Source organism: Nyctereutes procyonoides, unplaced genomic scaffold, assembly GCF_905146905.1.
Source record: "Nyctereutes procyonoides isolate TBG_1078 unplaced genomic scaffold, NYPRO_anot_genome, whole genome shotgun sequence".
Classification (NCBI taxonomy): domain Eukaryota; kingdom Metazoa; phylum Chordata; class Mammalia; order Carnivora; family Canidae; genus Nyctereutes; species Nyctereutes procyonoides.
Window position 1 is genome coordinate 34,415,021 of NW_026575133.1, and position 18,427 is coordinate 34,433,447.

Genomic DNA, 18,427 nt, shown 5'->3' on the forward strand with positions numbered 1-18,427 from the left:
AGGGATCCGATGTGAGAGCCCCGCAGGCGACAAGCGGGGGGAGCCTGGCATGGGCAGAAAGCCCAAGTGGGGGGGCGCACAGGGGACGGTGGATCCGAGGGGGCCAAGCTGAGAAGCAGGAGGGCCCGGCGCCCGGGGGGGCCCTCGCTGGACACCTGGGGCCCCCAGACCTCCAGCGCTGCGCCAGCCTGTGCGCCTGTGCGTGGCCGCGAGCTCCCCGACTGCAGTCCGGGCCGTGTGCCTTGGGCATGTTGGCGCCTGCCTGTCTGCGACTCAAGTCACGAGTGGGCCCCGCAGGCGTGTGAGGCTGCTCCTTGCAGGCCGGGGTCAGCGACAGGGCCCCACACACCCCACCCGCAGCCCCAGGGAGGCCCAGGCACGGGTCGGCCCCAAGCAACCCCGACAAAGGTGCCGCCAGGAGGCAGGGGCCCCCCCCCCACGCAGAAGGAGGACGGGTGACCGAGGATTCTTTATTGAGGATTCGCGGCAGGGGGGGCTGTGCAGGGCTGCGGCTCGCGTGGGTCCTGAGCCCACAGGGTCCATTTGCGGGAGGTGCCACGGCCGTCCCGCCCTCCCGCGAGCCTGGCCCGCCCGGGGCAGCAGCTGTCCTGCCCCCCCCACCCCAGCAGGGTCCTTTGCTCCCGGCCCCTCCAGGTGGGGAGCAGCAGGCGGCCAGGTCACAGCTTGTGCCGGGGGCAGTGCCGCAGGGCCTCCTGCAGGGCGTGGGTCACGCGGTCCACGTTCTCTCGGGTGGCGTTACAGCCCAGCAGGCCGATCCGAAGCACCTGCGGGGGCGGGGGGTCAACCCGGCCCTGGACGCGCCCCGCCCCCGCCCCCCAGGGAGCTCCCCCAGACCCGGGTGGGGTGGGGGTGGGGAGCTTCCCGGTGGCTGTGGCCGGTGCCCGGCCCGGCCTCAGGGCGCCGCGTCCCCTCACCTTCCCCACGGAGGGCCCAAGGCCGCCCGTGATCTCGATGTCGAAGTGGTCCATGACATAGTTGACGATGTCTCTCCAGTCGTAGCCGGCGGGCGCGGCCACGGTGGTGACGGTGGGCAGCCGGGCGGCCTGCGGGACACGCGACGGCTCGGGGCCAGCACTAGAAGGGGCCCGGGGAGTGCGGCCACCAGCTCCCCGCGCCCGTGCGTCTGTGCCCCTCAGGCCAGTCACAGCCCCCAGGCTCAGGGAAACAGGGGAGCCTCCCCCCCCCCCCCCCCCCGCTGGACTGCAGGCCCTGGAGGCCGATGGGCGTCCTGGGCTCAGAGATCACCCGGAACGACTCCAGGCGGGAGCTGGGACCGTGACAGTGACCGCCCGGCGACCACAGGACTGTGTCCGTTCAGAGGGGGCTGCGCAGCAGTTCCCCCTGCCCCACATGCTCTCCCTGCCCCTGCCCCCGCCCTGTGTCCTGCCCCTGTCCTCTCTGGCCCCCGCCCCCTCACCCGCCCCTTGCCCTCCTCCCCCACCCCCTACCCTCCACCTGTCTCCTACGCCCCTGCTCCCCGCCCTCCACGCCCTGTCCCCCGCCCCTTGCCCCTTGCCCCCGTCCCCCACCCCTGCCCTCTGCCTCCCTGCCCTCCACCCTGCTGCCCTCCTTACGGGATCCTTCACGAAGAGCTGCAGACCCAGCCCCTGCAGGCGCTCATGCAGATATGCCGTGGCCTCCCGGTGCTGCCGCCAGCTGTTCTCCAGACCCTGGGTGGGCAGAGGGCACCAGTGGGCGGGCCGGGGCCTCCCTCCGTGGTGAGGGGGGGAAGCTGGTTCTCATCCCTGCTGGGGGGCAGCTTGAGACCACAGAGCGCCCCTGGGCTCCCCTCCCGGCCTGGCCTCTGACGCCCCTGGGAGCCCCTGAGCCCCCAGCGACCGGACCTGGAGCCGCCTCAGGGCAGTGGAAATAGTCTGGGTCTGGGGGGGCCGGTGGGGACCCAGGCGGCGGATGGGGCCCGTGGCCCCTGGTGATGGGCAGGTGGGAGCACCTCCCTGTAGGTGGGGAGGTGGCCACGGGAGAGGAGGGGGCTTCGGAGCGACACAGGGACCCGTCTTCCCAGGACCTGCTCCGTGGGCCGCCCCCTCTCGGCCCCACCCCGCTGCACCTGGCTCTGCCGCACGTGCCCTCAGTGCTTCTGGTCGGCAGCCCAGGCCCACCCGGCCCCCCAAGCAGCCCTGAGAGTCCTCCGAGGGGCCGCGGGGAGTCAGGAGCAGGTGCCCCAGAGGCCGCCGGCCCCCGCCCAGGGGCTCCCGGGAGCTCGCGGCACCCGCCCCGGGGTCCTGCACCTGCCAGGCCCTGCTTCCCGCTGCTCCCGCCCGCGCTCACCTGTTCCGCTATGAGGGCCAGGCTCTCCCTCAGGCTGTACAGGCTGATGACGGGGGTGGTGTGATGATACCTGGAAGATGGGGCGGGGGGGCAGCGTCACCGGGCGGGGGCGGCGGGGACCGGGCTCTCTGGCAACGGGTCCAGCCCACTGCCGGGCGCCGCTGTCCAGTTGGGGAATCAGACTCGGGGCAAGAGGAGCAGCTCGGTCCAGCGCGGCGGCCCCCCCACCCGGCCTTGGTTTGCCCCAGCAGCCCCGAGAGGCCACGGGGCCCGCCCAGGAGAGTGCACCTCCTGGAGCCCCCGGCCCCGCGTGCGCCGTAAGGGGCCTTGGCCTGAAGCTGAGCACCACCCCAAGGAGCCCCTGCTCAGCCCCTCTCTTTGGGGGGGTGGGTAAACTGAGACTCCACAGAGGGAACATGTGGCAGGGCCGGGTCCCCCCGAGAGGACAGGGCCGGGAGGGTGGTGGGGCCGTGCTGCTGGGGAGGGCCCCGGGGGACGTGGGGAACCGAGTGGGGGCATCGCTGGCCGACGCCGCTGAGTCCTGGGGCTCTGGCCGGGCTCCGGGCTTGGACTGCAGCCTGGAAGTGGGGGGCAGCCACCCCAGGCCCCCACCAGCCGCCGCCCGGCCCCAGCCCTGCGCTCCTCACACCCTGGGCTGGTCGTCGCAGCCCCAGATGTTGGCCAGCCACTTCATGTCCAGGTAGAAGGAGACGGGCTTCGTCTTCCGAGCGTAGATCTTACTCCTGCGAAGGAAGGAGCAGCCTGAGCGCCGCCGTCTGTCCGGCTGGAGCGCCTGGGGCAGGCTCGGGAGGCTGCCTGTTCCGCGGAAGTCAGCCGGCGAGGCGGGGTGAGGCCCCTGGGACCCCGGCCCTGCGCCCCGGGGGCCCCTCTGCTCTCAGGCCAGTAACGCAGCCGTCCTGAAGCTCCGTACACCTGCTCCGCAGACGGCTGCGAACAGACGGGGCCGCTGCCCACGCGAGCTCGGCTCCGGGCTCGGCACAGCCCCTCCCACCACGCCCCCCACAAGCCCTGACCCCTCGGGGACTGTCTCTGAGCCGGTGAACGGCCAAGGGCAGCTGACAGCAGTCATCGGCTGGGGCCCGTGCTCCATCCCAGCCTGGCCCGGCGCGGGGTCTGGACGCCGGGGACGTGGGGGGCCCCGGGGGCTGCCGGACAGAGCTGGTCCCACGTCCACCCCCTGGAGCGGCTTGTGCATCGGCTCCAGGACGCTGAGCCGGGGGTGGAGGCCTGGGGGACGGGCACTGGACCCCGTCCTTGCTTGAGGCTGGGAAGCTTCCCTAATGCCAGGCCCTGCATCCCCACCCCAAGCCCGGGCTCCGGGAGGGGCCTCATGGAGCTGGCCTCACACCCCCGACCCTCACGGCGCCCCGGCTGCCACCGGCCTGTGGCCTCAGAGCTTTGGCGCACCTGTCCGGGGTGTCCTGGGTGGGCCGTGAGCAGTCCGGGGCCTGAGCACCCCCCAAGGAGCCCCTCCGTCCCTTGCCCTTCCCTCCCCGGGGGCCACCCGGCCTCACTGCTCATCCAGCCCCAGGCGGGGGCCCCGGGGTCACTCACTTGGCCTTGTCACTGAAGGAGATGAGGGACGTCCCTGGAGGCGAGTTCAGGACCTTCTGGGAGCCCGAGTACAAGACGTCAATGCCTGTGGAGAGGCGGGGCGTGTGCTCCTGGGGGCCGCTCCCCGCGGGTGGGACCGTGGGGCGGGGGTGCCCTCCCGGCAGGTCCAAGAGCAGAGAGGCGTCCGAAGCAGGGTGGACGCTCCCATCGGATTCAACGCTTTACCTACGCGACCTGATGCCGTCTCGGGGGGATTGGGTTAAGCCGCAGGCCCCCCACGTGTGGTCTGCTGGGTGCGGAGAAACCCCGCACGTGATGTGAGGGTCGCGCGGGCCCGCGGCGGCCGAATGTGCCCCCGAGGTCACCCGGCCCGGAGCGCTCTGTAGGCCTAACTCCTGAGAGCGCGAGCCCGGCGAGAACCGAGGGGCCGCCGCCAGGAGAGAGGCGAGCCGTGGCTGGTCACATAGTCAGGGGACCCTGCTGGCCGGGCGCCTCCATGCACGTGGCCGATGCTCCCCGACCTTATGTTGGGGTCTACGGACTCCGCTACAGAGCGCAAAGGTGCGGAGGGCGCCCTGGGCCCCACGTCAGCTTCTCCGGGCAGCACTGTCTCCCGGGATGTGGGCCGGAGCCTCGTCACCTGGGGGCATGGTGTGGGCATCCTGGGGACGGCCTTGCCACCCCGCAATGGGTCCCCAGGGCCCCCCTCCCAAGCCTATCCCTTCATGGTGGGCCCTGTGCGGAGCTCCCGGGTGGAGGGGGTTCCGGGGAGCGCCCCGCCAAGCTGGGGGGAATTCGGACTTCCCGCTGCGGGGAGATGCTGGGCCCGTGGGGCCACCCCACACACGGGGCTGGTGGCGTGTGACCGGCCAACGGGGACACTGCGGCCCAGTCTGGCACGTCCCCTGCCGACTCCTGGGGGCCCCGCACCTCTCCAGGTGCTGGAGGAGCTTCTCCCTCGTGCCTGCTGCCCACATCGGGGGCTGACGGCCCCCACAGACGCTGGGTGTCGATTAGCTGGTGGGTCCCGTCCCGCCCGGAGCCCATGGTGGGCCGATGGCGGGCTTGCGGGCGCTGCCGACGGAGCCTTTCCCTCCAGGGCTGCAGCAGCTGGGGTGATGGGGGCGGGCCTTACCTTGCTGGTCCATGTAGATGGGGACCCCGCCCAGGGATGCCACGGTGTCCACCAGGAGCAGGCACTTGTACCTGGGGGTGCAGGGCAGTGGAGGGGAGCACGGAGGCGTCTGACTCTGGGCTCCCGGGGGCCCCTGGGAACTTCCAGAAGGCCAGCGCGGAAGCCTGGGAGGCTCCTCCCGGACCACCCCACCCCCGGCCCCCCGGCCCAGCTCCGTGTGGGAAGCGGCTGCACAGGGGCGGAGCAGGTGTGAACGCGGGACCTCGGGGCGTGTGAGGGCCCGGGGCTGCGGGGACGGGCCTTCCTGCTGCCCACGGTGTCCCGGCCGTGCAGGCAGAGCCCAGGGGGACAGAGTCCAGCCCCGGCCCGGCCCGGAGCTCTGACTCTCCTCCATCTCCACGTTTTTTTAGAAATAAAAAAAAAAAATGGCCTGGGGCCCCCTGGCTGGTCCAATAGGTGGAGTGTGGGACTCGATGGCAGGGCTGTGAGTTTGAGCCCCACGCTGGGCACAGAGATTACTTAAAAAAAATTCTTTTCAAAGGCATAAAGCATATTCCACTGTGGGCACAGAGGGGAGGGGGACAGCCTGGGGGTCGCAGCCCAGGCTCGGTCTAGCAGACGACGCCCGGGGACAGGCTGTCCGGCGGGGGCAGGTCCTGCAGACCAGGTGCCCGGCGCTGAGTGACGGCGGCGGGAGGCCAGAGGCCGGGGGGAGCGGGGCTGTCCTCACCTGTGGCAGAGGTCCCCGTAGCCGTCCAGGGGCTGCAGCACGCCGCTCGATGACTCCCCCTGCGTCAGGAACAGCAGCACCGGCTTGTGCTGGGCCAGGCCCTGAGGGGACAGACGGGGGCACAGATGGGACGGCTGCAGGCGGTGGCAGCGCGTGGGCCCTGGGCAGGGCCGGCTCGGCCCCCACACCCCCGCCCCCCACGCGGCGGACAGACCCGGGGGCGGCAGCTGGACGCGCCTAGTCCCCGTCCGGGGAGCGCTGGGCCGGCACCTGGCCTGGGGCGGGAGCTCCCTTCCGGGGACCTTGCCCGGGTGGCACAGGGTCCGGGCTGCCTGGGGAGCACCTTTCCTGATGGGGAGGGGCTGGCCTCGGCTTGTCCCACCCCCCACATCCCCCACGCGACTGGGCTGCTGACTCAGTTTCCCTGCCACACAGAACCCTCCCTATCAGGCTTTCCACCGGCTCCCAGGTCTGGGATGTCCCCTGCGCCCGGTCACCTGGTGCTGGGAGGGGCTGAGGGCCAGCGGCCAGCCCCCATCTGCTGGTCCCTCCCCAGGACGGACGAGCCCCCCACCTCTTCCACGTCCTGCAGCGTGTAGTAGCCTCCAGGGTCCTTGACCATCGAGTGCACCCGGGCTCCTAGGGAGGGGCACAGTGAGTGGTGAGCCCCACACCAGCCGTGGGGACGGGGGCCGTGGGAGCCTGTGGGAGCCTGTGGAGGCGGGTGCCCCCCACCCCGGCCCGAAGCCGGAGGGGAGAGGAAGGTGAGGGGTCCTCAGCGAGGCTGCTGTCTGTGAGCTGAGGTTTCCGGGGTGCAGGGGGGAGAGTGCTCAGGCTCAGCTGCACGGCCCCTGCCCCGGCCTAGCCTCCCGGAGCCCAGCCAGGCCCCCCACCTGGGAAGCCAGGCAGCCTTCGCACACAGCCGGGTGGACTGTGCCGTCGAGCACCGTTCGGTGGCCGAGTGGAGGAGAACAGGTGAGTGGGGGCTCAGGACGCAGGCCCTGGGCCGTCCCCTCTCTGGGACCCCCGTGCACCCCCTGCAGCCCCCTGCTGTCTGGAGGAGGGAGGAGCCCTAGGACCACTCGAGCCCCAGGGGGAGCCCAAGGCCAGGTGCAGGCTGGGGCAGAGCCTCTGGAGGGCGGGAGCCTGAGGTCACCCGGGCCCCACCTGTGCCCCATGATGCCGCCTCCCTCTGCAAACCAGTGTGTGGACTCGAGGGGACCAGGTGAGCGGTGGGGGGGACCCCTTAGGCCCCTGGGGGCTGTCCATTAACCAGGACGGAGTGCGGCCATGTGTGGAGCTGACCGTGCAGGAGCTGTGGGCTGTTGCCAAAGGCCGAGGTCAATCATTAAACCCCCGCACGCTCCCGCTCCTCAAAACCTTTCCTCCGGAGGTGCCGACCTCCTCTGCGCCCCTGCACTCTGCGATGCTGGGAGGGGCTTTCAGCCTCTGAAACCCTGTCCTGTCCCAGAGCAGGGGCGACACCTCAGCCTGGGAGAGCCTGTCGGGTTTGTGCCGGGAGCTGGGGCTCCCCACAGCGCTGCCTCCCCCCGTGCTCCGGGGACGCCTGTCCTCGCACGCTGGGAGCCTGGAAGGTAGGGGGGTCTCTCGAGCACCCCAATGCCCGCTTGGAGAAGCCAGCAGCCGGCCTGGCGGGGAGGTGGAGGCACGAGAGGGGTGAGCCCTCGCGGGGAGTGCAGGCGGGTCTGCCCAGGAGGCGCGGGGAAGGTCAGCGGGCCCGCAGCCCACCCCCGGCCCATCCCGTACCGATGCGCTCCCCGATGTCCGCGGCCCGCTGCCCCCAGATGCCGTTGGCCCCGACCAGGAAGGAGTCGCCCGGCTCCAGGAGGTTGAACAGGGCGGCCTCCAGGGCGCAGTGTCCCGAGCCGCTGACGGCCAGGGTCAGGGGGTTCTTGGTCTGGAACACGTACTGGATGCCTTCCTTGATCTCATCCATGATCTGCGGGCAGGGGCGTGCAGGTCAGCCGTGCGCCCCCTGCCCTTGCCCACGGAGGAGGCCGGGGCGCCCGCTGCGCCCCCCTGGACGTCCTACCTGGAACATCTCCTTGTGCATGTGCCCGATCATCTGCAGCCCTCCGGCCGCCAGGATGCGCGGGGCCAGGTTGGAAGGGCCGGGCCCCAGCAGAAGCCGGTTCGGGATGGACAGGGGCTTGAGCAGGGCCTTTGGGGGGGCCACCAGCAGCTGCTGGGAGGCCATGGTCCGCACCCAACCTGCCGCCTGTGGCCCCAGGGCCACACTGGCCCTGGCCAGCGCTCGGAACATTTCCCAGAGGGCCTCGTGGGGCGTCCAAAGGCGAGGCGGTCGATGGGCTCCCGCTACGCCCTCTGCCTTGCGTTGTTTGCCGCCAGTACCTGACCCTTTATTGACGCTTCTCCCGGACGGACGTCAGGGCCTGACAGCCGGGGTGTTGAACCCTTGCTGCGGGGAGGAGCCTCCAGAGTCCAGTGAATGAAAAACAGCTTGGCAAGTTGTCCTCTGCCCTCGCGCTCCTCCCGGCTCCTCTCAGCTGTCAGGTGCCCAGCCCCAGCCAAGGGCGTCCTGGGGGCTCAGGGGGGCTCAAAGGTTTTCTTAAAGGACCAGAGAGCAAATATTTCCGGCTTGGCAGGCCCTACAGGCTGTATGGCGGCTTCAGGCCTGCTGTGATGGTGCAAGAGTGGCTGCGGTGGGTTGCTGGGTGCCAATAAAACTTTATTTGTAAAAACAAGCGGTGGGCCCGATTTGGCTTAGGGGCCACAGTTTGCTGAGCTAAGGGAAAGGCTCAGTTTAGGAGACACGTCTGCCCCGTGTGTGTAGACACACGAGTGTGCATGCACACGCTCACACGGAGGACATGTTCCTCCTGGTCCTTCCCTGTGCCTCTCGTTCCCAAGGGCCCTGAGGTTTGGTGTTCTCTCGTGTAACCAAGGCCATGTTTGCCTGCGGAGCCTTCTCTGCTTGCTAAGTGGGTAGAATAAATGTAAGTCAAGAAGCAGGAAGAGGACCCAGGGCCAGCTGAGGCAGGGACACCTGTGCAGTGGAGACACCTGTGCTGTAGGGACACCACTGCTGCGGGGACACCTGCGAAGTGGACACACCTGTGCTACAAGGACACCTGCACGTGGAGACACCTGTGCAGCGGAGCCACTAGTGTCCCAGGGAGTCAGAAAAGCCTCTGCTGCCAGGAACCGGGGGAGGGGGCTCCCGCTGGCTGTTCCCTGAGCAGCACCAATACTGCTCGTCGCTCTCAAGGGGGCCTGGTTGGGGCGCGTGTGCGTCCTCCCGCTCTGTGCTCGGGGCTCTGGCACCGCGGGCCTTAGTGACCAGGGGAACCTCAGGGCTTCCTGCAGGAGGCTTCATGGTGATGGAGGACGCAGGACCGTCCCCTGGGGCCTGACACGTGCCCCTCCCGGGTGACGACTGGATCCCCAGCTCAGCCAAATCCCTTCATCCAGCTCTTGTTGCCGGCTCTGGGCTTGTCGCATCCCAGGGCTGCGGGGACCCAGGAGCCTTGGCCATGGTCTGGCCCCCGGGGACTTGCACAGCCTTGCCGGAGAGGTGGTGCTCTGTCGTCTGATGGGCAAAGAAGCGGGCAGAGGCCCCGGGCCCCACATGCCAGCCAGGCAGCCCAGGGCGGCCCGGGGAAGGTGAGGCCCTAGCTGGCCTCGGGCACTCGTGCCGTGGGAGCCTGGGCACCCCCAGCACAGGAAGGCTGCGTGGGAGCCCCCTCCTGCCCCCCCGGCCCTCCCTCCCCCCTGCACTACTCCCTCTGGACCAGGCCCAGCCTGGCTGCTCCATCTGGTGCAGCGTCAGCAAGAAGAGCAGGGCCCTCACCGGGTGGGGGGAGGGTGGGCCAGGGGAGTCCCGGGGTCTGCATGGGCCCAGGGAGCTGAGAGCCTCGTAGAGCTGGGGGGGGGTGGGGAGGAGAACCCCAGGGGCTGCCAGGGGAAGGTCAAGGGGGAGTGGGAGAACTGGGAGGACGCAGAGGAAACTAGGGAGCCTGGAACAACGTGGGGAGGCCCCCACAGCTAGAGGCCCCCCGATGCAGCCGGCCGTCTCGGGTCCTGCCCCGCTGTGGCGTCTGGGACGTCCGTGCAGCCCTGGGCTCTGGAGTCACGGTGTGGAGCCAGCTCCACCCGAGCTGACCACCAGGGGCATGTCCTCCCCTCGGCTCAGCCGCTGCCCCCGCTCCTTGCCCACAGCCCCCTGGGCCGGGCTCGTCCCCTCGGTGACCACGCCTCTTCCCCTGGGTCCATCCTCCCTCCCAGCCGGGGGCTGCACCCCCCAGGCACAGGCCCATCACTCCAGGCTAACAAGTGCATCTGTGGCCTTTACAGGGACCGTTCCCTCTGCCGGGAATGCTTGTCCCCCTTTGTCCAGCCCTGCTGGCCCTTCCTTCGGGGCTGTGGCCCAACTCCCTGGATGTCCAGGGAGTCATCCCCGCCGCGTGGAGTCCCCTGACGGCCCTTCCACCACAAGCCTCGTGCCACATGCGTCACGCAGTTTGCAGCCTGCCCGCCCCGCCCCGGGCAGGACCCCACGTTGGGCAGCACCACGTGTGGGCACGGCACGTGGGGGGGGGCAGCCCGGGCCCAGTCCTGGCAGGCGGGTGGGTGGGTGCAGCCCAGGGAAACCAGGAGGGGGTGTGCCTTGTTCCCAAACAGGAAGATGCGCCGGGTTGGCGTCACCGGGAGGAGGGGGCTGTTGCAATCCCGAGAGGCGTTTCCTCAGGCCGCGAGGCGATTGGGAGCCCAGGAAGCCCGCGAGGACAGCCAGCGGCCGGGCAGGTGAGCGACCTCTGTGTCTGGAGGCTGGAGATAAAGGCCCCCTGGCCAGGTGCAGGCGGTGTCAGCCCCACCCCAGAGAGCGGCCGTGCTCGCCCGATGCCGGGCCCTGGGGGCGGGGGCAGGGTGCGTGCCCCCTGTCCCCTCGGGGCTCCAGGCAGGCGGCGACCTCGGCTGTGATAACTGCCCGCTCCGGCCGGGACCTGAGGACGCTCCGTTCTACACCCGCAGCCAGGGGCAGCCTGCCGAGCGGTGGCGGGCAGCAAGGGCCAGTGGGGCCCCGGGCTCAGCATTCCAGCCCGCCGGGTCCCAGCTGGGGAGGACGGTCAGCCTGGGCGGCAGGAGCAGGTCCCCGCGGGGAGCGTCATGAGAGCCTGTGCTTAGCTGGGGGTGACGGGTGCCGCGGGCGCCCTGCACACCGATCGGCACCACCCCTGCTCCCCGCAGAGCTGCGCCCCTGCGGCACCCGGCGCCCTGGGGTGCAGGACACAGGGCCCAGCATGAAATGCCTGCCCCCAGGGAAGGCCCGGAGCCTGGGCCGGGCAGCAGCAGCGGCGCGTTGAGGGCGACAGGGAATCCCGCGTGCAGGGGAGCGGGCACGAGGTGGGGTGGGGACACGGGACTAGGCCCCGCCCACGCGACGTGACCCAGAGCTGCTCACACACGTGTGCAAGGGGCGGAGCAGCTCCAGCAGCCGTGACTGAGCATCCCTGGGGCTCCCCAGGTGCCGGCTCCGTGCATCTCGGGCCCTCCTGGGGTGGGGCCACCTGGGGGCTCCGGACTGCTGTTGGGTTCATAATGCGACAGTAGTGGCGACGCAGGGCGGATGCGGGCTGGTGGCCGTCCCACCCAGAGCCTCCTGCCGGCCGGTGACCCCGTGAGGCAGCCGCACCCCCTGAGCCCCCCGGGGTCCCCATGCCCTCCCCACACCCCACGTCCCCCGCAGCCCCCACGCCCCCCATGCCCCCCCCCGCGGCCCCGCCTGTGCCTCCCGCGCCCCCATACCCCCTGGGGTCCCTTGCCCCCCACACGCCCTATGACCTCCGCAGCCCCCAAACCCCCGTGCCCCTCCCTGCGCTCCCCCCCTGCGCCCTCCCCGCGGGGCGGCTGCACCAGCTCGACCGGATTTGCTGTCAAGACACATTTGAGTCGGTTCCTAGGTCACGCTTGAGCGGGCTTCTTCAGTGACATTCGGCCTTGGGTGCTGCCCTGAGCCCAGCAGCAGCCAGGGCGGCCCAGGCCCCCACCCGGGAGGCGGGTCAGCTTCCGGGCAGGAATCAGAGGGCGGCGCGGGTGCCGTCCACGCCGGGAGCCACAGGTGCAGGTGTGGCCGGGCCGCCGGGCGGCGTCGCCACGAGCCTTAACGCCACCGAAATTCAGCACGAGGGCTGGAACCCGGGGCAGCACATCCTCCGGAAGAGTTGGCGGGAGCTCCGGCGGCCTCGAGGCCCGGGCGCCCCCACCCCCAGGACCTGCCTGCCCACCGGGGCCCCTCCGACCTCCTGCACCCCAACCGGTGCTGGGGTGAGAGGCGCCCCTCAGGGCCTTCCTCGCGGGCTTCCTGGGACCCCGGGGTCCTCCTGGGAGGTGGGCCTGGCTCCCCTCCCCCCGCCCTGCGACCCGGGGTGTTCCTCCCACGGTGGGTCCTCCGGAGGCGCTGAGCTTGGGCCCCAGGGAGGGGCCCACGGCGAGACCCGCGGCACCAGTGGCACCAGCCCCCACCCTGGCCGCCCTCCTAACCCCAGCCTGCATGTCTGAGCGCGGCCCTCCTGGGTCACCCCATGCGCGTCTCTCTGCACCTCCGGGGACCAAGATGCTTTGCCCACCGAGGCCGGGGAGCAAAGGGATGTCTAGGACCCCAGACCCTCCCCCGGAGCACTGCCCGCCCCCCATGCCACCTCCTGCCTGCCTGAGGCGCCCCTTCCAGGTGGGGAGGGAGACGCCTGGGGGTACCTGGAGGTGGCCCCCTCTGGAGTCTGGGCACGGCCCCTAAACTGCGGAAGGGCTCAGGAGCTACGACGTCAGGGATTCACCTGCGGTGACCTCTAGCACTCCGTCCGCAGGCCGCACGAGCCAGGTGAGCTCTCCTTAGGGTTCCGAGGGTTGAGGCTGGGGAAGCAGGGGTGGGGGCCCGCGGAATCCACTCTCGGTCCTCAGGAGAGAGAAGCCCCCGACCCCGTCCCCTGGACTCCCGGGAGCCCCCACCACAGGCCTGTGGGCAGGCTCGGTGTGGGGCGCAGAGAGCAGGGGCGCGGCCTCTCCCGGGAGGTGGTGGGGCCGGGGGTGGGTACCTAGAGGCCCCCCAGGGCGCAGCCTGAGCAGCTGCTTGCCCCTTCTGCACCCAGTGTCCTCATCCAAAATCAGGGCCACGGTGACCAGGGAGCCCAGGGCTGCAGGGACACAGGGGCCTCCTGTGCAGTGTCTCTGGCCCCCGTCATGCTCCCCGGACCCCCAGGACTCAGACTTCCAGGGATGTGAGGCCCCACAAGCCTGAGCGAGACGCCCAGGCCAGGACGACTCAGCTCCGCCTTCTCTGAGACGACCCACATCCAAGCCAGGTCGGGCTGGCCAAGAGGACGCTGCTCAGGGCCGGTGGGGACGTGCGGGTCCGCTGGGGCTGGGCGGCTGCCACGTGCCCGCACCCACCGCTGCAAAATCCTGCCATGCTCACATCTCCAGGGCTTCCGGGTGCCATCGGATGGATGGTGTCCTCCCCAAATAGATGTTCTAGTCCCGGCGAATGTGACCGCCGTGGGACTGGTGTCCTCACAAGGGGAGGGAGTTTGGGCACAGGCTGGCTCTCGCGGGAAAAGGCCCCGATCCCCGTGGCCGCTGCGCAGACTGGCCCCCGCCCCGCAGACGCCCGACCTGTCCCACGGCCCTTCCACGGCTGACCGTCACCGAGGGCTTCGTGGGCATCTGTTCCCCTAAATGCGGCCACTTTCTAGAGGGGGGCTGGGTGTGGATGCCGCGGAGGAGCTGAATGAGTAGATTCTTCTGGGCCCGGGCCCAGATCCAGGCCGCACGCCCCCCACGGGCTCTGTCTGGGGCCGGGCTGTGGGTGCCCGCCCTCGCCTGCATCTCTGCCAGCGACGGCCACCAGCCCCTGCACCCTGGTGCTTTCGAACACCCAGTGGGCTCTGCTCTTTCAGGGCCTTCTCCCGGGAAAGTGAATGCAGTGCCTCCCTGGTGCACTTTCACAGCTGAGGTTAAGGCGAAGGTGTTCAGGGCCCCCACCCAGGAGCTCTGCCGGTGGGCGTCCACCTTCGGCTCAGGGCGTGACCCCGGCGTCCCGGGATCAAGTCCCGCATCCCTGCAGGGAGCCTGCTTCTCCCTCTGCCTGTGTCTCTGCCTCTCTCTGTGTCTCTCATGAATAAATAAATAAAATCTTAAAAAAAAAAAAGATAAAGGTATTTATGTACGCACTGTAAATAATTTTGGTATTTTTTGTAAATAATTTTGAAAAAGAACGAAACAAATTTAAAACAGATGAAACGCCTAGAAGCCCCGTATTTCCACCAAGCCGCTTTCAGAATGGGAGGCTGTCACTTTCTCACGCTCACGTTGCCAGATGTTTGCCTGCGTCCCCGCAGTCACTGGCAGTAGGCTGGCATCTGAGTGGAGTCGGCGCCAGAACATTCTCGGGTCCCCGGCAGCAGGACACAGCAGAGCAGAGCCACACGTGATCACGGGCTCCTCCTGAGTGCTCCCGGACACTCGGGCTTTGTCGGTCTCTTCCATTCCAATTTTTTTTTAAATATTTTAATTTTTTTAAAAAAGATTTATTTATTTATTTATTCACGAGAGACACACACAGAGAGAGAGGCCGAGAGACACAGGCAGAGGGAGAAGCAGGCTCCCTGCAGGGAGCCCGACGTGGGACTCGATCCCGGGTCTCCAGGATCATGCCCTGGGCTGGAGGCGGCGCTAAACCGCTGAGCCACCCGGGGATCCCAGATTTTAATTTTTTTGAAGTCATCTCTACGTCACCGTGGGGCTCGAACTCACAGCCTTGAGATTGAGAGTCGCGCACTCTACCGACGGGGCCAGCCGGGTGCCCCTCAATTTATTTATTTATTTATTTTTTAATGAGCGGATGAAGAAACGATTTCTTAAGCCACGTGACGGATGGTACGGCCGCAGCAGCCGCTGCCCACCTCCGCGGGCTGGGCAGGGAGCAGGTGTGTTCGCGTCACCTGCAGCTGGCACCGACACTGTCCACGGTGCTTCTAGAGCAGATTTATTTTCATGGGCTCGACCTGATATGCAGGGAACTGTTGCTCACCTGCTGTGCAGAAAGGGGTCCACCCGCAGGCCCCCGGGAGGGCCCCCAGCACCCTCAGGGGTCCGAGGGCCCCACCGCCGCCATTGCCCGAGCAGCGTGGTTCAGGCTGAGCACCCGAGTCTCCAGCGGGCAGAGGGACCCGCGTGCCCCGCCCCTGACGGGTACCCTGGGCGCTGCGGCTCCACGGACTCCCCCTGCAGATGGCACCTCCCGCGTCGTCACACCCGGTGGTGGCCTGTGTGAGCCCACGGGGAGGGCCTGGGAGCTCCCCCCTGCTCCCTGCTCCCCCCTCCCCTGGGCTGCACCAACCCCAGCAGGGGCGCAGCCTCTGGGGAGTCCGGGGGGCCCTCAAGGTCCCTGAGCCGGGTGGGCCCGGGGACCCTGACGAGTATGCACCACTGGCTTTTTAGAACTGAGGAGGTTGCCTGATTTCCCCCGGGGCCGGCGACGAGCCCATGAGCCGCCCCCCATTTCTGTCCTCCGAGCGACAGGACAGGTTCCGACGTTTGCCTCATTAATTCATGCTTCTGAGTAACAGTCTCCTCCGTGTCCACTGTGTGAGAAAGAACAGTCGTGAACGGGACGACAGGGGGAGGACGCACAGCCTCGCTGCTCCAGCCTGTGGCTGGGAGGGGACCCGGAGGGGGGCCGGGAGGGGGGTTGCATCCCCGTCACCACCGGAAGCTGTGGCCTCAGAGAAGGACATGCAAGGGGGGAGCGGCGGGGCCTCCTGGCGGAAGCACGCGTGAGCCAAGATGTGACGGGGAGAGGTCAGCCGGGCCAAGGCGGGCTGCAGGAGGGCCCGGGGGGACCCGTGTGGCTTTGTCCCCACAGCCCCAGGCGCCACGGGCCTTCCCTGCAGCCACAGATCACAGCAAGGACGGAGCCCCGAGAGTCGCGGGGGAGGGGGTGGCTCTCCCTGCAAGGCCCTGTGCCGGGGACCAGAGGCTCCCAAACAAGAGACCCAGAGTCCACGGGCTTTCTGACGCAGGGACATGGGGGTGGCCTGAGGATCCCCATCTCTGGTGGGGTGCCCAGGAGGCCAGGCCCCTCTCCAAGGCAGACCACCGATCGGGAAGGTTCGGAGCAGGTACGCCTGGGGTCGGAGGTCACCCAGCTCCAATAGTGGGTGCTGGACCCCACCTTGCCCGAGCCTGGCCTGGGCGGGATGGAGAAGCAGGGGCGGCCCCGCGGGAAACAGTGACACCTGGTGGCCAGGCCGGGGCCCGTGGGAGCAGCAAGGCCCCTTCCCTGTTCTGCGGGCAGCGGGGAGCTGGGCAGGAGTCAGGGCAGGTGCCCACGGGTCCCGGAGGGGGGGGTTCCAAGTGGGCTGGCTCAGGGCGTGAGCAGGGGGGCAAGGGGCGCATGGGGACCCGCGGAGGCGGTGACGGTGATGCGGGGAAGGACCCGACAGCCGTACCCTCATTACCTGCAGCGGGGGTCACCGCCTCCCCCCTCCCACCGCCGTGGCCTTGACCGGTCCCGGCCCCGCTCCCGTGGTCTCATCTCGCCGCAGATTTGAGAGCTGGTCCTACGCGTTGCGTCGCTTCAGCCCAACCTTCCCGGGTGCGTCTCAACAGAGGGACGTTTTCTCCCAGAGCCCCGGGGCCACTATCGTCTTTAACAAAACCGACACCCCCTCCGTCGGGTCCGGTAGCCCGTCCGGAGACAGATTTGCCCAAGGTGTCCAAACCGTCAGGCCCAAGGTGTCCAAACCGTCAGGCCCAAGGTGTCCAAACCGTCTCTTCGAAGGGGGCTTGTCCGGGCTGGGGTTCCTGCGAGGCCGTGGCACCGCCCGTGTTACCGCCCGACCCCGGGGTCCCGGGATCGAGTCCCCTGCAGGGAGCCTGCTTCTCCCTCTGCTTCTCCCCCTGCTCACGTGCTCATTTTCTCTCTCTCTCTCTCTCTCTCTTAAGTAAATAAATAAAATTAAAAAGGGAAAAAAAAGAACCTAGGCCTTGGCCCGTGAAGGCTGTACCGTCAGGGCTCAGCGTGCGCCCTCCGTGGGCTTCCCCACGCGTATTCCTCTGTCCCCACGGCCCGAAGCTCCAGCCCACACGGGCCGCCTTCCTGCCCTCCCGGTTCTGTTTTTGTCTTTTATACGTTTCGCCCCAGAACCTGGAGCAGGTGGGGCCGGGTGCTTCCTGCCGCGGGGCACCAGGCGTGCAGGTCAGGCTGTGCCTCCGTGCGTGGTGCTGAGCGGAGGCGGTTGTCGTGACGGCCGGTCACCCCTTCTTTCCCTCCGCGTTGTAGAGGGCAGGAGGGGAGCCCCGGACAGGTGAACGGAAAGGCTGCTGATGCCATTTGAACCAGGGCATGTGCTGCATAAAGGGTCCCGGGTCTTCTGGCCCAAAGCGGGGAAGGGAGCCCCACAGGGAGAGGCGACTACCCAGGGGCCCCCGAGTGAGGGGCAGCTGCAGGACGGAGGCCAGCTGTCCACTGACCTTAGCAGGTGGCCCCCTGCCCCGGCCACCTGGCCGGCCTCTGCTCCCTGAATCTCTCTCTCCTGCAACCCTGGCCCCGACTTCCTGTCCCTGTGCCTCCGGGCGGAGGGGACGGGGCACGAGGGCACAGGGCAGAGACCAAAAGCCCAGGTGGGAAGTGGGGTCCTGGGCATTCTAGATTCCCCGGGGTAGCGAGCGGGCCCTCGGTGTGCCCCGTCCCCGTCCTTCACAGCCCTTAACTGAGCCGGTCTCTGACTCCCCTGGAGGACAGTCTGCTGTTATTCTCCATTTACAGATGAGGGAACCGAGGCACGGAGTGGGTCACCGGCCTGGACCCACCAACAGGGCCACTGGGCCACTGTGTGCCGACGTCTGCAGGCATCAGCGGTGGCCAGTGAGGCTCCTTCCCTCGGCCCCAGGTGGGCGCGCAGAGGAAGAAAGCTTCCGGCCTCCCTGAGGTAGGTGTGGGCTGTCCGGGCCCAGCTGGGACCACCCAGGGGGTGGGCAGGTCCTGGGCACCCGGGGGAGGGGCCTGCGCCAGGCAGAGCCACCCCTGGGGCAGGTGGGGCCTGCTGCGGCTTGTGGCTCACGCTCAGTGCTGCCCTGTCACTCCTGGGCGCGTTCTGGGTCCCACCTCTTTTTCTCCTTGTTCCCAGAATGTGGCTCAGACCCCAAGGTCGCTAGGGTCCCTTCCGGGCTGACCTGGCCGAGAGCCTTACTCCCTCAGGGCCCGGGAGGCCCCGCGTCCCCCCAGCCCTTGCACCCGGGCAGGGTGCCTGCAGGGGCCCGAGGAGGCCTGAGTCCCTGGGGAAACCGAGGCTCAGGGCGGTCACCTCCCTCTGGCTCCTGGTGAAGTTTGGGCCCGTCCCCGTCCCCGTCCGCGTCCCCGGCACTTGCGCTGGCCTCCTGGCTCCCTCACGCATCCTCTCGAATAACCAATGAGAGAGAAACTGATCCCCAAACTCCTTCCACCAAGGTCAGTCCCTCTTCTGCCAAGATCTAAGAAAAGATTTAATCGCAGCCACTTCCGCCGCCAGCTGCAGTCTTGCGGTGTCACCTCCTGCCCTCCGCGTGCCGCCTGTCCTGGGCTGGGGCCGGTCACTCTGTATGAGCCCATACACCCGCGGGGTAGGAAACGGGCAGGAGGTTTGTTCACACCTGAGCGG

The 18,427-nt window shown here is 68.9% G+C and overlaps 1 protein-coding gene and 1 long non-coding RNA gene across 2 annotated transcripts; one reads left to right on the forward strand and one right to left on the reverse strand.

Annotated features, from left to right (window-relative positions):
- Positions 1 to 459: 459 nt before the first annotated feature.
- AGXT (alanine--glyoxylate aminotransferase) lies at positions 460 to 8,166 on the reverse strand. The gene is made up of 11 exons (XM_055300360.1): positions 7,804 to 8,166; positions 7,518 to 7,710; positions 6,325 to 6,389; positions 5,751 to 5,851; positions 5,021 to 5,091; positions 3,886 to 3,970; positions 2,958 to 3,053; positions 2,311 to 2,380; positions 1,596 to 1,691; positions 936 to 1,064; positions 460 to 785 (listed from the first exon to the last, which is right to left on the reverse strand). The coding sequence occupies exons 1-11, from the start codon at positions 8,032 to 8,034 to the stop codon at positions 678 to 680; spliced, it is 1,245 nt and encodes a 414-aa protein (XP_055156335.1). The 5' UTR covers positions 8,035 to 8,166; the 3' UTR covers positions 460 to 677.
- LOC129493817 (uncharacterized) lies at positions 7,118 to 13,918 on the forward strand. The gene is made up of 4 exons (XR_008661214.1): positions 7,118 to 7,345; positions 10,413 to 10,535; positions 12,460 to 12,609; positions 12,878 to 13,918. It is a non-coding gene; the product is annotated as an uncharacterized LOC129493817 (long non-coding RNA).
- Positions 13,919 to 18,427: the final 4,509 nt, after the last annotated feature.